The sequence below is a fragment of the Hippopotamus amphibius genome, chromosome 7, assembly GCF_030028045.1.
Source record: "Hippopotamus amphibius kiboko isolate mHipAmp2 chromosome 7, mHipAmp2.hap2, whole genome shotgun sequence".
Lineage (NCBI taxonomy): Eukaryota > Metazoa > Chordata > Mammalia > Artiodactyla > Hippopotamidae > Hippopotamus > Hippopotamus amphibius.
The window spans coordinates 75,349,880-75,364,293 of NC_080192.1; the positions used below are offsets into that span (position 1 = coordinate 75,349,880).

A 14,414-nucleotide genomic window follows, 5' to 3' on the forward strand; every position below is an offset into this window, starting at 1 on the left:
GGAGAACTGGCATGTGAAGATGCATCCTGGGGCTGGGATTCCCTGAGGGCTTAGAGTCCTAGAGAACATACTCTGCGGACGTGCTTTAGAGTCAGGGCTGAGACTGGGTCGTGAAGGGGAAGCTGAGCAGGAGACCCCGACTTGAGCTTCATGGCTCTCCGGTCCTTTTCCCCTCAGGCTGCTCCAGACCTGTGTCCTTGTGGGTGGGGCACACAGCCCCGTTCAACCCAGGGTGGGGCCGGGCCCTTCTTGGCTGTCACCCTGTTGTCGTCATGTGCTGGGGCGAGGGGCCCGAGAGCAGCGTGGGGCCCCAAAGGAGGGCCTGGGAAGCCCTGCCGCCCCACAGCACTTCTGTGGAGGGTTCTTCCTCCCCACCTCTGCCTTCTAACTTTCTCTTGTTTTGGGTTAAAGGGTGACCCTCCTCTAATTATAGGACCTGCCTGGCCTAATTATAGCCTGAACTAATTTGTTAATGGCTTTGGGAACTGAGAGCCCTTGCCTTAGGCAGGATCAAGGCCCCTGGGAACATGCAGGGGAGTTTTGCCAGGGAGCACTGGGCGAAGGAACGTGGGTGGCCCTTTGAGGCCCGTGGAGGGCGGCGTGGACCACCTGGAGAGCCGTGTCCAGCTGGTGCACACAGGGCTCTGACCCATGCCGCCTCTGTCCACGGGTTGTCAGGATGGGTCTCTCCCCTTCCCAGGGGTCCCAGGGTCCCCTGGTACACAGCACCAGGCAGGGCCTTGCCATCTTCACTCCATTTAAACAAATGGTCCTTAATTAAATGCCTTTTAAGTTGAAAAATACTTTTGGTTTGCCTTTCTATAAAAGCAATATCTGTTTGCAATAGAAACTTCAGGAAATGCAGAAAAGGGAAAAGGCTGTCCATGACCCCACCCCAGTGACTCATGACCCCAAATGTGTTAACTTTTGGTTGAGGAGTCTCATGACTGGTCCCTCTGCTCTTTTTTTTTTTTTTTTTAATGTTTATGCATTTATTTGGTCGCACTGTGTCTTAGTTGCGGCAGGTAAGATCTTTTAGTTGCAGCATGCGAGCTCTTAGTTGTGGCACGTGGGATCTAGTTCCCTGACCAAGGATCGAACCCAGGCCCCCTGCACTGGGAGCACAGAGTCTTAGCCACTGGACCACCAGGGAAGTCCCCTGGTCCTTCTGCTCTCGTTTGACTCATCATATTGTCCTCTCAGGGAAGTCTCACCTGGCCATCGTGCAGAAGGTGAACAATGAGGGCGAAGGTGACCCCTTCTATGAGGTGCTGGGCCTGGTCACCCTGGAGGACGTCATCGAGGAGATCATCAAGTCCGAGATCCTGGACGAGTCTGATATGTACAGTGAGTTCCCCTCCCGACCCTGCCCCTCTCAGACTGACACCTCCTGTCCCCAGGTGGGAACGCCGCCTGGGGGAGGGGAGGCCGGGTGCCAGGCAGGGCCACTGAGCATCCACAATAGCCCCCTTCCTTCCTCCCGGCCTTTGTGTCTCAGCCCAGATGCTGCTGCTCCTTCTTCTGGTGGAAGAAGGGCCCGTGGAGCTGGGAGCCGGCGGGTGGGTTCCCGTCTGTTCCCGAGTCCTTGGGGGATGCTGTTCTCAGTTCCAGATTCTTTCTCATACAGCTGACAACCGAAGCCGGAAACGGGTATCTGAGAAGAACAAGCGTGACTTCTCAGCCTTCAAGGATGCTGACAATGAACTCAAGGTGAAAATTTCACCTCAGCTGCTTCTGGCTGCTCATCGCTTCCTGTCCACAGGTAAGAGCAAGAGGGGGGCCTTTGGGTGTCGGTGGGATACAGCCCCGGAGGGAGACGTACTGGGCCTCTGGCCACTCCTTCCCATGGGACAGGGGCTGTGGCAGATGAAGGGCCTGGGGCACGTGTGGCTGCCTCTGGAAGGGGGCAAGGTGTTTTCCCTCCATCCCCACCGTCGATCCCTGCAGTGTGTTTTCCCTGTTGCTGGATTGCTGCTACAAACTTCCGGGAAGCATCCGGGTTTGTTTTGGATGTTTTGTGCTGGGAGGACCTGAGGTGGGCACTGGGCTCCCTGTCGAGGAGGGAGAAGGAGGCCCTTCCACATGCCCCCTCCTCCGGGGTACAGCCCACAGCCCTGCCTGCTCATCCTCTGTGAGCACCTGGATCCAACTCCCTTCGCTCTGCTGGGTCCCTCGGGACCTGACCTCTAGGTTAATGACTTTTCTCTCTTCTCACCCCTGATTCAAAGCTCCCTTGGAGATTCAGGTGATTGATTAGGAAAACACCCGGCTGCTCCATCCTCTCCCCTCAGTCTGACTTCCTGCGTAGCCCTCACTTGCTAAAGCTGTGATCCTCCCTTCTCCTGTGCTTTTCCTGCCGGGACACTGAGGATGTGGTTACTGATAGTCGTGACAGTCACGTTATCAGGCACGTCCCACGTGGCCAGCATGTGTCTGCGTGTCTTACATCTGTTATCCCATTTCACCAATCAACGACTGTATGACGTTTAAATCCCCATTTTACAGATGAGGAAACTGAGACACGGGTGACAGAATTTGCCTGAGGTCATGTTCTATTAGTGCAGGAGCCACTGTCCAGGCCCAACAAGTGACAGCCTTGCGTCTGTCGAGGCCGGAGCCAAGGTTGCAGCCTCCGGGGAGGCAGGGCAAGGCAGTGAGGAGCCGTCCAGCACAGCGGTGACCGTGTTCCAGGCGCTGCCCAGCCTGGCCTGGGCTTGTGTGAAACCCTCCTCTCTCCTCCTGCAGAGGTTCCCCAGTTCAGCCCGTCTCTGATATCAGAGAAGATCCTGTTGCGGCTGCTCAAGTACCCAGACGTCATCCAGGAGCTCAGGTTTGACGAGCACAGCAAGTACTGCGCGCGCCACTACCTGTACACGCGCAACAAGCCGGCCGACTACTTCATCCTCATCCTGCAGGTGCGCCCGCCCCGCCCGCCCGCCTGCGCCCGCCGAGGCAGCGGCGCTCCTGCCCTCGAGCCTCTGCTCCCCTCGTTGCCCATCCTCCTCCTGTGAGGCCACCCTCGAGCCCCCGGGTCTCCAGGGCTCTGGAACCAGCTCCTCCACGGGACCCACAGCCCCACTCACGCCTCGCTTCTCCCTTGCGTCTTGCGCCTGGTGCTTTTTCTCCCCAGTTGTGTTCTCCTTCTCACTCTGTTTGTTACCCGCACCTGTGTTCTTTCAGGGGAAGGTGGAGGTGGAGGCCGGGAAGGAAAACATGAAGTTTGAGACGGGCGCCTTCTCCTACTACGGGACCATGGCCCTGTCCTCGTCCCCCTCTGGTGAGTTGCTGGGCCACGTCTGTGCCGCCCTCCAGCACGCCTGGAGGCAGAGTGACACGGACTGGTCCCCCAGAACCGGGGGCCGTCTAGAAGGCTCGTGACCCAGGTGCCTCGGGGGAGAGGAGGCCAGCGAGGGCCAGAGCTGCCAGGGCCTTGAGGAGGTGGCCTGGAAGAGCAGTGGCTCCCCCCTTGGGACAGGGTTCAGAGGAGGGGGGAGATGGGAAGGGGATTCTGAGCAGTGCCCGGAGGGAGCTGAGAGCGTGTTTGGAGATGGTGAGGCCAGCCCACGAGAAGACGAGGAAGACTGTGGGTATGTGTCAGGGAGCCCAGGAAGTTGCTGGCGCTTGCTTGCGATACACAGTAGGAGGCCGTTAGTGGCCCTTGAGCAGGGGGACCTATGACAGCAGAATAGGCCAACTGGGCAAGCAGGCCACGGTGGCCCTCCTTAGCCATGATTGCGGGAGGGGAGTTGAGAGGGAGGCAGGTGGAGGGAGGCTGCAGGGTCTTGCTCGCGAAGACCGGGCCAGGGGAGTCAGGGTGGGGAAAGGGGGTTCAGAGTGCCTGTGTTTGGAGGCCAGGCCAGGGCCCTTGGCTGTTCAGTGTGCAGGTGGGTTCGGCTCTTCAGGCAGCTGACCTACTGCCTTTTGGTTAAGGGTCGGTTCTAGTGGAGTAAAGGGATCTGGGGACAAAGAAGGGACTGGATAGCCTCTGGGAAGGGCCACTCTGGCCACCCTGGGGACCCTCTGCTTCTCCAGTCCTGCGTGGCTCAGGCTCCTCGCTTGCCAGAGGGACCTCGTGGCCCAAGTGCGTGCCTTGCAGACAAGGCCCAGGCCTCACCCAGCTCGGCTGCTTGCTCGTTGTGTGGCCCCTCAAAGCCTTGCGAGCGGCCCCAGGTTGCTTCAGGCTGGAGAGCGAACGTCTGCTTTGGCGCGGGGGCCAGGCACACCGGGAGGGGCTGCTGCAGCTCCATGCCGTGCCTGTTGCTGTCTTTTCACAAAGAGGACCCCCTGGTGGTGGGGGGGCACGTGTGCGTATTGACACAGCTCAGCTCATCCACCAGCGTGAGCAGGCTCCTGGGGAGGAGGAGGTGGGAAACAAGGCCCCAGACCTGGATTTTGGAACAGGTGGCCCCTGCCCAGATGCCTCAGGGCTGGGGAGGATTTCTCTGCCCCTCCCAGGAGCACCTCTTGCGGTCCAGCTTGGGGAAGTCTTGTTCAGCAGGGGACACAGTCACGGGACGTTCCTCTGAGCACTCTTTCTCTCCAGCGATGCCTCAGCGCCTGGTTAGGGTCCTGAACTCTGTCTTTTGACCTGGAGGCCCCTGGTTCGCACTTGCAGTGGCTGGAATGGAGGGGTGACGACTTCCCGGGAGCCTTGGGCACACTCTGCCCGCTTCTGCTCTTCTCTGATCGGGGCTCATTTGTCGGCTCTGAGCACCCTCCCGGTCAGAGCCGGGTCCCCTTTTCTGTCGTGCTCTCTCTCTGCTCGAGGGAGCCTGGCCCCCAGCAGGTCTGCTTCTCCATCCTGTTCCTGTGGCTCCATGTCCGCCCCACGCATCGCTGACCTCTTCCTCTTTTGCTCCAGTGCCTTCCACCCTGGTCGGGTGTCCGCCTGGCAAGCGGAACTCTCTGCTCTCCTGGCTCTCAGGTAACGTGGCGTGGCTGGAGAATTGGCACTGTCACGGGCCGCCTGAGCCTGCACACTGCACGCTGCCGCTGCATTAACCGCTCCCAGTAGATGCTTGGGCCCTGCTTCCCCCGCCCACCCCCAGCATCTGTGCCATCCCACCTGTTCACACTTGCGGGCCAGCCTGGCCACTGCTAGCTCTGCTTGGCCTGGGGCCCAGTTACTATGTGCCTTTGCCCAGATCCTGGAAGGGTTTCTCCGAAGGTCCTTTCGTCTTTGAGAAGACACACACACACGCACGCACGCACACACACACCCATGCCCGCAGGTGATAGGCTGGGAGTGGAGGGTTTCTCCTGACCAGGCCAAGTGAGCCTGGTTGCTCAGGGCCACTCACAGACCTCAGCAGGATGACCTGTCACCCCATCAGCTTTCTCTAAAAACCTTTCCGACTTTCCCTGCAGGCTTTGCTTTTCATTCTTTGGCCGCTGGTGTCCGCCTGCCAGGGGGAGGCAGCAGCCGGGTGGTTAGAAGTGTGGCCGCGGTCGGACTGCCGTGGTTGAGTGGGGTCTCCACAGACACCAGCTAAATGATTCTGGGAGCTGACTCCCCTTTTCTAAGTCTTAGTTTCCTCCTGCGAAATGGAAATAATACGTGTGCCCACTTAGAATTGTGAGCATCCATGAGAGAATTGATACAAAACATTTGCTTAGAGCTCAGTGATTATTTGTTTTTTCTCTATTACAACCAAAATGTGACATTCCAATCAGAAAGGGTTTAGGGAAATTCTAAAAGCCACATGCTGTTTCTGGCCTTTGATATGTCACACTCCCGAGCCCTGTCCCAGGGGCGGTGGGAACTGTATAGGCCCTGGACTCACTCAGTTTGAGGGATTCCCACCCCACGTGTTCTGAGGAGGCGGAGGTCCTGCCTCTGCTGAGCCTGGAGGAGAAGAGCGTCACGAGTGTCTTTGAGTTCCAGCCTTCGGGCATAATTTAAAGAAGGTCCCGGGGTCCCAGCAGTCCTAAAAACCTATCACTTCAGTCAGTTGTATCCCCTTTTATGTTTGTACAACTGAGTGTTTTTCCTTCTTAGATGTACGAAAGCACACTTTTCTGTTGATCCTCTTTAAAAAAAAATGTTAAAAGGTGATTTAGAAGTCACCTGTCCCTGTTCAAACACAGCCAACTTTTGGCTGTGATGGGAAGTACAAAGCCATTAATGGCGTTTGAATGGGGGCTGTCTGATGAGAACAGAAGGGACCATGTCAGCCCTCACTGGCCAACCCTCAGCCTCCCTCTCTTCTTCTGCACTTGCTCCTGTCTCATAGATGGCCATCCCACCTGTTCACACTTGTGGGCCAGCCTGGTTTGAATCCTGGTTTGAATCCTGATGGCTTTACCTAATGTGGAAACCAAGACACTTTTCCATAAGCTTTCTAGTTAGAGCTACACAGGGTTTCACCAAGCAGACATGCTTTCATTTCTTATTTCCCCCTTATGCATATTCATGGAGGTCTATATTCTAAATAACAGCATAATGGAAACCTTATTATGGAAAAAACTTCTGTATTTAAGACTATGTCCTTAGAATATTCTTCCAGAAATGGAATCACCAAGTCAAAACCCCTGGGTTTTTTTGTTACTTTTTTTCGGTTTTAATTATAAAAGTACCATAGCTTATTTAGAAAATTGGGAAAGTAGAAAAAAAAATCTTAAGAAAATTAAGAAGCATCATAATTTCATTATTCAGAAACAAACACTTCATATATTGTTGTATTTCTAGGACTTCTATTTTTAATAGGCCATGTGACTAATTTATGTTGGTTTAAATTCAGTTCCTCTTGCTGGAGTGTTAATAAGCATTAATTAAAAGCATTCTATCATCCAAATAATTAACGTTAATTATTGAGCAGTATCCCCAGTATTTCTGTTCTTTGCTAGAAGTTAATCAGAGGTGTTACTTAAGTTAGAATGAGTGATATATGCACATGGTCCTTTGGTGGTTGTATACCACCCAATCTTAGAATATCCAGACTGTTCTCCTAGTTTTATGAATGAAACTCAGACTTAGAGTATTACTCAGTTCAGTCTCACTTGGTTTAGTCAGCCACCCGGATTCAATGGTTGCTCTTTTCACTGGGCTATTTGTTAGAATAACTAACTCAGTAGTTAGTAACTTAGTAGTTAACTAAGCACTTCAGCTTAGTCCACTTCCTGTTTGTTTAAAACAAGCCAGCGTGCCTTCACAATTAACTTCTTGGTGCACTTCATTGTCTTCTGAGTGTTCCCAAAAATTTGAGCTAATGATGTACAATAATTGTGTGTGCCCTTCTTTTTCCAAAATAAGGAGCCGGTTCCTTCCTCATTGGAGGTTGAGTCATTCTTTCCTGGTTACAACCGGCCGAATGGAGGCCTGTGCTGCCCCCACTGGAGGGACGAGGCACTGCCACCTCTACCTCAGGCTCTGCCTCATGGGAGTAGGGCTGGGACCAGCCCACAGACACCCCAGAGTGGGAAGCCTGGAGCTCTGGGGCCTTTAGCTTCCTGTGAGAGGAACCTGCTGCCCCCATCCGCCTGCCAGACTGGCTGGGCTCAGCAGACACGGGGCACGACTGTTCCACACACAACAGGTTGCGTTTGAGATGTGCACAGGATGTCATGTTGGGGGTGTATGTACGTGTGGTGAGAGAGTACAGACTGTAGGTTCTTCCCTTTCATGTAATTTAAAAGTATGCAGTTTGTGTCCCTTGACAGAGGCTGTCATTGAGACTGGGACAGCGGCTCGTCTGCCATGCTCGGGTCATCATTGTGTCGCCCTTGCCTGATTAGTTGTTGGGGAAACGAGGGGTTTTGCAGCCGTAAACTTTCTGTGTCTCTGGTTTTTGTTTTCTGTTTTGTTCGTCTGTTTGGGTAAACTTTTTAATACTTATTGCACAACAGTCCTAAACAAACTAACTCATTTGCTTCGATGAGGTCAGACCTTCTGCAGGCAGAGCTTCTGTTTGTCTGTGCCGGAGAACTACTTCCCGTTCCTGGGGCGGGGCGGGGCGGGGCGGGGCGGGGCGGGGGGTGGGGCGGCGCGGAACGCTGCCCGGGCTGCTGTGGGATAAGGTTAGACAGGAGGCCGTGAGGGGCACCGGGCTGGCCTCCGGACTCACGGCCTGTCTCCCCTCCACAGACCGCTCCCCGTCCCACCCCACGCCCCTCAGCCGCTCGGCCTCCCTCAGCTACCCTGACCGCTCGGATACAGTGTCAGGCGCTACCCCCTTGGCCGGCAGCAGCAACCAGTTCAGCAGCTCCATCCTGGGCCAGTACATCTCTGACTTCAGTGTCCGGGCGCTCATGGACCTCCAGTACATTAAGGTGAGCCCCTGCCACGGCCCTCCACCTGGGTAGCACCATCCTCCTCATCCTGGCTGTCTGGATCACTCTGCCTCTGATCGGCAGCTTCCTTTTTTTAAATTTTTGGCTGTGTTGGGTCTTCGTTGCTGCGTGTGGGCTTTCTCTAGTGGCGAGTGGGGGGTACTCTTTGTTGAGGTACATGGGCTTCTCATTGTGGTGGCTTCTCTTGTTGCGGAGCACGGGCTCTAGGTACATGGGCTTCAGTAGTTGCGGCATGCAGGCTCAGTAGTTGTGGCTCATGGACTCAGCTGTTCTGCGGCATGTGGGATCTTCCTGGACCAGGGATTGAACCCGTGTACCCTGTGTTGGCAGGTGGATTCTTAACCACTGTGCCACCAGGGAGATCCAGTACATCTCTGACTTTGTTCTACCACACCCAGCACAGAGGGCCCTGTCTTTCCTATTCTAGCTCCTCGCTCTTTGCTTGGGCTCCTCGAGGTCACGCCCTCTCTCCTGGACTTGCAGCCTCCATCTCAGCCGCCTGTTTCCCAGGGTCTCATGTAGGGTCTGCCCCCCAGCCCTGCTATCAGTGAACCTGCCCCCTCTTCCTCTGGCAGATCACCCGGCAACAGTACCAGAATGGGCTGCTGGCCTCACGCATGGAGAACTGCCCCCAGTTGCCCCTGGATGGGTGCACCATCTGCACCGAGAACTTGACCGACAAGTCCGAGCCGCCCCTGGTGGACGAGACCACGACTCTCCTGAACGAGCGTAACTCCTTGCTGCACAGAGCCTCCCACGAGAGCGCCATCTGACAGGAGGGCCCGGGGTCCCCCGCCAGCCCCGCGGGGGCCTCCCCAGTGGGCCCACACGAAGACAGGGAGCCTGTTAGGCCGGAAGGGGTACAGATAGCCTGTCTGACTGAGCAGCCAGGTGGCCCCCCACCTGAGGGGGATCTGGTCTCCTACAGGGACCTCTGAACAGCTCTGAGGTGCGGTCACCCAGCCCTGGACTGCAGGGCAGTGGGCCAGCGACCAGGAGCGCTTCTAAACTAGGCTCATGGCACCTCTTTTTAAATCTCATACGGGGAAGGGAAGACAGGGTTAAGGAACTTTATTTAAAAACAATTTTTTTTTTCACAGAAACTTTAAAAGGGGTAGGGTTTCTCACCCTGGAAGCAATAGCCATAATCTTCTCCCAGCCGTGACCACTGTGGCTATGTCCCTGACTCAGGGAGCCTACTCTTTCTGCTCCTCCTCCGCCTCCTCCAGAGATGGCATCTCAGGGGCCTGCTGGTGGAAGGTTTTCTCTTGGGAAGGAAGACAGTTCTTCCCAGGAAGCAAAGAACCAAATAGGGCTGAGAACAATCTCCTGGACGTGTGCGGAGGCTCGCCTGTCGTTGCCGAGGCCGAGGGATTCTGGGAACTGTGATCAGGGACGTGACACTCGCAACCGTGGAGAGGAGCACGCCTCCTCCTATCAATCGCTGGACGCAGGAATCTCCTACAACTCTGCTGACGGGCTCTCCTGGTGAGTTGGGCTTGGCTGAGGACTCTCGCCCTGCCCCAGTGGGCTGCCTCACGTCCGCCCCTGTGGACAACTCTCCCCCTGTAATGGGGCTGACTTCAAAGTGTTAGTCAGGGTCTCACACCTTTGAGATTGCTAACCCCTGCTCCCCAGGCCCTGCCCTCACTCTCAGCAAAGGTTTTCCCCAGGTGGGGAGAGTGTCTGCGTCAGAGGGGGCTCGTCTGCGATGCTCCTTTCGGGGCCAGGAGAGAACCTGGTCATGGACATCTATGTTGTTAGCAATTCGTTCCACCCCCCTTCCCACCCCACAGCGAAAGTCAGGTCTCAGTCACTGACCCACCAAAGCCCTTCTTTCCAGACTCCTGGCTTCTAATCCCAAACCCCAATGCCTCTTGGGGATTGAGGACAAGAGGTTGTGTAGGAAACCAACCTGAGCAGGTTCTTCATGCCCTTGCCTCTGTGGCTGAGGCTCACCTGGCCTTGTTCACACACTTGAAGAACCCAGGAAAGGAGGTTTCCACCTAAAAGGCACACAGCTGGCAGCCCCGTGTTCCCCACATGTGTGTGTGTGATCCTAGTGTGACATGTCATCCTGGCCTTTGCTGAAGCTCGTGGTACTGGATGGACCCTGAGAGCCCCAGGCCCATGTGCAGTCCTGCCCCAGCACCTTTTTCTTGTGCTGCAGGCTTCCCGTTATCCGGGAGGCTGTGGGACCAAGGTCCACGTTGGCCCTTTTGTTGGATGGAACGGTTGCTGGGGGGCCCAAGATCAGGTGAGGGAGACTCCACAGGTCTTCCTGAGTGTTATTTATTCACTGCTTTCCTCAACCTGTGAGTCCTGTTACCCCAAGTGCTCTGTTGGGGACCAGGAAATGTTTTGCATCAAGTATACTGGTCCCTGGTCAGTTTAAAGTCCTCTCCAGACACAGAATTGATTCTTACAAGTCTGGAGAGAAGGTGGTGACAGCCATGGGTTCTCAGCCATAAAGAAAAAAAGACACCAGACCTTTGTCCCCTGTTGGGGAAAACCCCTTAGTTTTCTCCAGGAGCAGCTTGCTCTCGGAGTCCACATGGGGGCTTGCAGAGCTGTGTTCCTGCGACCTGAGTGCCTGGTGGAGCAGACCTGCGGCCTGAACCGAGTGTGTGTGAAGTCAGAGGAGCAGGTGCACACACTTCCGTGGCTACCTCTTTGCATACACAGTTACTTTGAAGAGATGGTCCCTCCTCCCCTCCCCTTCCTGTTCCCATTTATAATCACTTTTTTGCAGAGGGTCATGATTATTTCCAAATATTACTGGTCCGATGACTTCCTCCTCCCAGTGCAATTCTTCACTTCCTATTCCAACCTCTGGTTCCTGGGCTGAGCCGTACCCTGGCCCTGGCCCTGGCCCTGGCCCAGCCCTGCGTGTCTTCCCGTGGAAGGGAGACCTTCGCAAATGGCCTCCAGATGGGTAGGCGAGTCACAGCCATCGTAGCAAATAACTCGTATTTATTTTGCATAAGATTTTAATTTGTATATTTTTGTGATTTATTTTGGCATTGTTATGAGTTTGACTCTCGGGGAGTTTTGTTGTTGACTCTTGTGTCTTTTGTCACAAAACAATGATAATATTTCCTAAACAATATATGGAATTTATTTTTGATTGGTAATAAAAAAATGAAATATGTATAAATCTTGGTGAGTCTACAGTTGGCCTGTTTGAGTTTTGTCGATACTCAGCAACTGTCATAGAGCTAGAAGTGGCTGTGCTTGGCTGTCGCCTGTGACAGGGCAAGGGACGAGCATTCTGGGACGGTTTAGCAGTAAAAAGGAAGTAGAAATATTAACTTACAAAAATATATACAATCAAGGCTGTTGTCACAGGAGCTAGAGAGTGCCAGCTGCTACTAGACAGAGCAAGTGTGCTCAACTGCCACCATTAAAAATCTAGTAAAACGGACTTCCTAGGTGGCGCAGTGGGTAAGAATCTGCCTGCAATGCAGGGGACACGGGTTCAATCCCTGCCCCCAAAAGATACCACATGCCACAGAGCAACTAAGCCCGTGCACCACAACTATTGAGCCTGCACTCTAGAGCCTGTGAGCCACGACTATTGAGCCCATGTGCCGCAACTACGAAAGCCCACGCGCCTGGAGCCCGTGCTCTGCAACGAGAGGCCACCGCAATGAGAAGCCCGCGCACCACAAAGAAGAGTTAGCTCCCGCTTGCTGCAACTAGAGAGAGCCCGTGTGCAGCAACGAAGACCCAACACAGCCAGTTAAATAAATAAATAAATAAATTTATAAAAAAAAAAATCCAGTAAAATGGACACTGGAGCGTTGTGGGCAGCTGGGATGGGCAAATTGCTCCTCCTCTCTCCCCTGGAGGCTAATGGAGAAAGGAACTTGATGCAAAAGTATGAGTGCATTGTCTTACTTTTTTTTTAATTTTAATTTTTATTTATTTTTTATTTTTGGCTGTATTGGGTGTTAGTTGCGGCACGCAAGGATCCTCCTTGTGGCATGCAGGATCTTGGGGTGCTCGGGCTTCTCTCTAGTTGTGGTGCACAGGGCGTGTGGGCTCAGTTTGCGGCACACAGACTCTCTAGTTGAGGCACACGGCTCAGTACCTGTGGCACGCAGGCTTAGTTGCCCCATGGCATGTGGGATTAGTTTCCCTACCAGGGATCAAACCCATGTGCCCTGCACTGCACGGCAGACTCTTAACCACTGGACCAGCAGGGAAGTCCCCACATTGTCTTATAACAGCAGTTTCCTCTCCGACCGTACTCAAGGGCTGGTTGTGGTCTCAGAGTTGGAGTGTTCATCCCCTGGAGAGTCCGCCTGAGAGGGACCTCAATGTATCCACTCCTGAGGCTTCAGCCTGACAGACCCATGTGGTGTCCACAGGTACTGTAGCCCACGTGTGTGATCAGGTGTGCCCAGGCCAGGGGCTCAAGCAAGCCTGGCTTAACAGGGTGAATTGGGAGGAATGTTTAAAGAAAGGGAGGCATTGGGTAGGCAGAAAGGAAAGAGGGCATTTCAGATAAAAGGAATAACAAAGTCTTATGTATATAGGTGGACAAGAATAAATTTCATTCATCCATCTATTCCACACGTTTAAGCCCCTGCTACATGCCAGGTGCTACCAACCCCTCAGGCTGGCTTCTCCACCTGGAACATTCTCCCAGCTCTTTGTGAGGCTCACCCCCTCACTTCATCTAAGCCTCTGTTCAAATGTTACCTCCTTGAAGAAGCCTTCCCACACCACCCCATCCAAAAGAGCTTGGCTCCAGTCCCTCTGTCCATCTCCTTATCTTGCCTAGTTTTTCTCCATAGCACTTATTGTCAGATATTAAAATATGGATTTGTGTATTTTCTGTTGTCCTCACACTAGAACCTAACCTCCAGCAGATCAGGGTCTTTCTTATTTCCACTGCAGTCTCAACACTAGAACAGTACCTGGTACACTGCAGGCACAGGATGCAGGAAATACTTGTTGAATGAATGAGTGGGTCTTATAAGAAGGTAAGTACTGGATGCTATTGGAGGAGAGCACAGTGCTCTCATGACCTCAGCCCAATCTAGTCAAGATGGTCGAGGAAAACCAGCTGGAGGAAGTGACGTCTGCAGACTTGAGAGAGAAGCAGGAATTAGCTGGGGGTCTCACACAATAGTTATGGATTTAAAGCTTAAGAATAAATATTTAGATAAAATATGGAAATGTCTTGAGGCAAATGGCCACAAAGGAAAATCGCCCATGGGAGATCTGAATGTCTGGTGACAAGTGTCTCCATTGATGCTGTGATGATGGGCCAAAGAGTGGTGCAGAGCCAAGGAAGAAAGAAGCTGGCCAAGTAGTGTTGGGGCCTTTGTTGTTCACAGAAAGTCACTCGTGAGCAGCTTTGTTTGCCCTGTACTGGATCTTTTGTCTTTGGGTCTCACAGTTTAAATCACCATTTGTGTTTTCCAAGTGTGATCCAACTGTTCTTCTACCCAAAGGTTTTTCCCCCAAAGCAAGTTACAGATTGTTTTCCAATGGAGCCTGAGACCAGGGGAAAAGTAATTTGTCAAAGGTCAGAAGCCTGTCCAGATGCACCGGGCGTTTTCCCCATCTTGCCTCTGGAACTGTTCTTTGCTAGTTAACTTTTCAGGCCACATGACTCATTTCAAGTCTGTTGTCCATTCTATCTCAGTGTCAGCATTTTGTCTGGACTTGGAGACTGAAGTGTGAACCAAAGGGGTTGAGTCTGTTATTACTTTTTTTTTTCCCCAAAAGCTTTTTTTCCAACAGAGGCACGCCAGTCCAGTGGAAAGGCTCAGTAGTCATTATTGCTTCTGTTGGCAGCTTATTCTGGAACTTTTCACACAGTATTTCTGCCGGTCACTCACCATGAGTTTATTCATTCTTGCACATTACCTTCCACACAAACGTATTTTACTTAATCGTGGCCACAGTGCTTAAACTTTTTTATAGTATTTTCATGACACAGCACATGTGTTTCTATAGAATCCTTGTAATGACAGTTTTTTTTTTTTTTTTTTTTTTTGGCTGCACAGCATGTGGGATCTTAGTTCCCTGACCAGGGATGAAAGCCGCACCCCCTGCACTGGAAGAGCAGAGTCTTAACCACTGGACCTCCAGGGAAGCACCCATAAAAA

The 14,414-nt window shown here is 53.3% G+C and overlaps 1 protein-coding gene across 1 annotated transcript in view; it reads left to right on the plus strand.

The window, feature by feature from the left end:
* Window positions 1-11,450, plus strand: part of CNNM4 (cyclin and CBS domain divalent metal cation transport mediator 4) — a 35,412-nt gene extending 23,962 nt beyond the window's left edge. The window contains exons 2-7 of the mRNA XM_057743079.1: window positions 1,204-1,347; window positions 1,628-1,762; window positions 2,746-2,915; window positions 3,181-3,277; window positions 8,084-8,268; window positions 8,865-11,450. Of these exons, the coding sequence (XP_057599062.1) occupies window positions 1,204-1,347; window positions 1,628-1,762; window positions 2,746-2,915; window positions 3,181-3,277; window positions 8,084-8,268; window positions 8,865-9,062 (929 nt within the window). The 3' untranslated portion in view covers window positions 9,063-11,450. The remainder of the gene's footprint in view (window positions 1-1,203; window positions 1,348-1,627; window positions 1,763-2,745; window positions 2,916-3,180; window positions 3,278-8,083; window positions 8,269-8,864) is intronic.
* The last annotated feature ends 2,964 nt before the right edge of the window (window positions 11,451-14,414 follow it).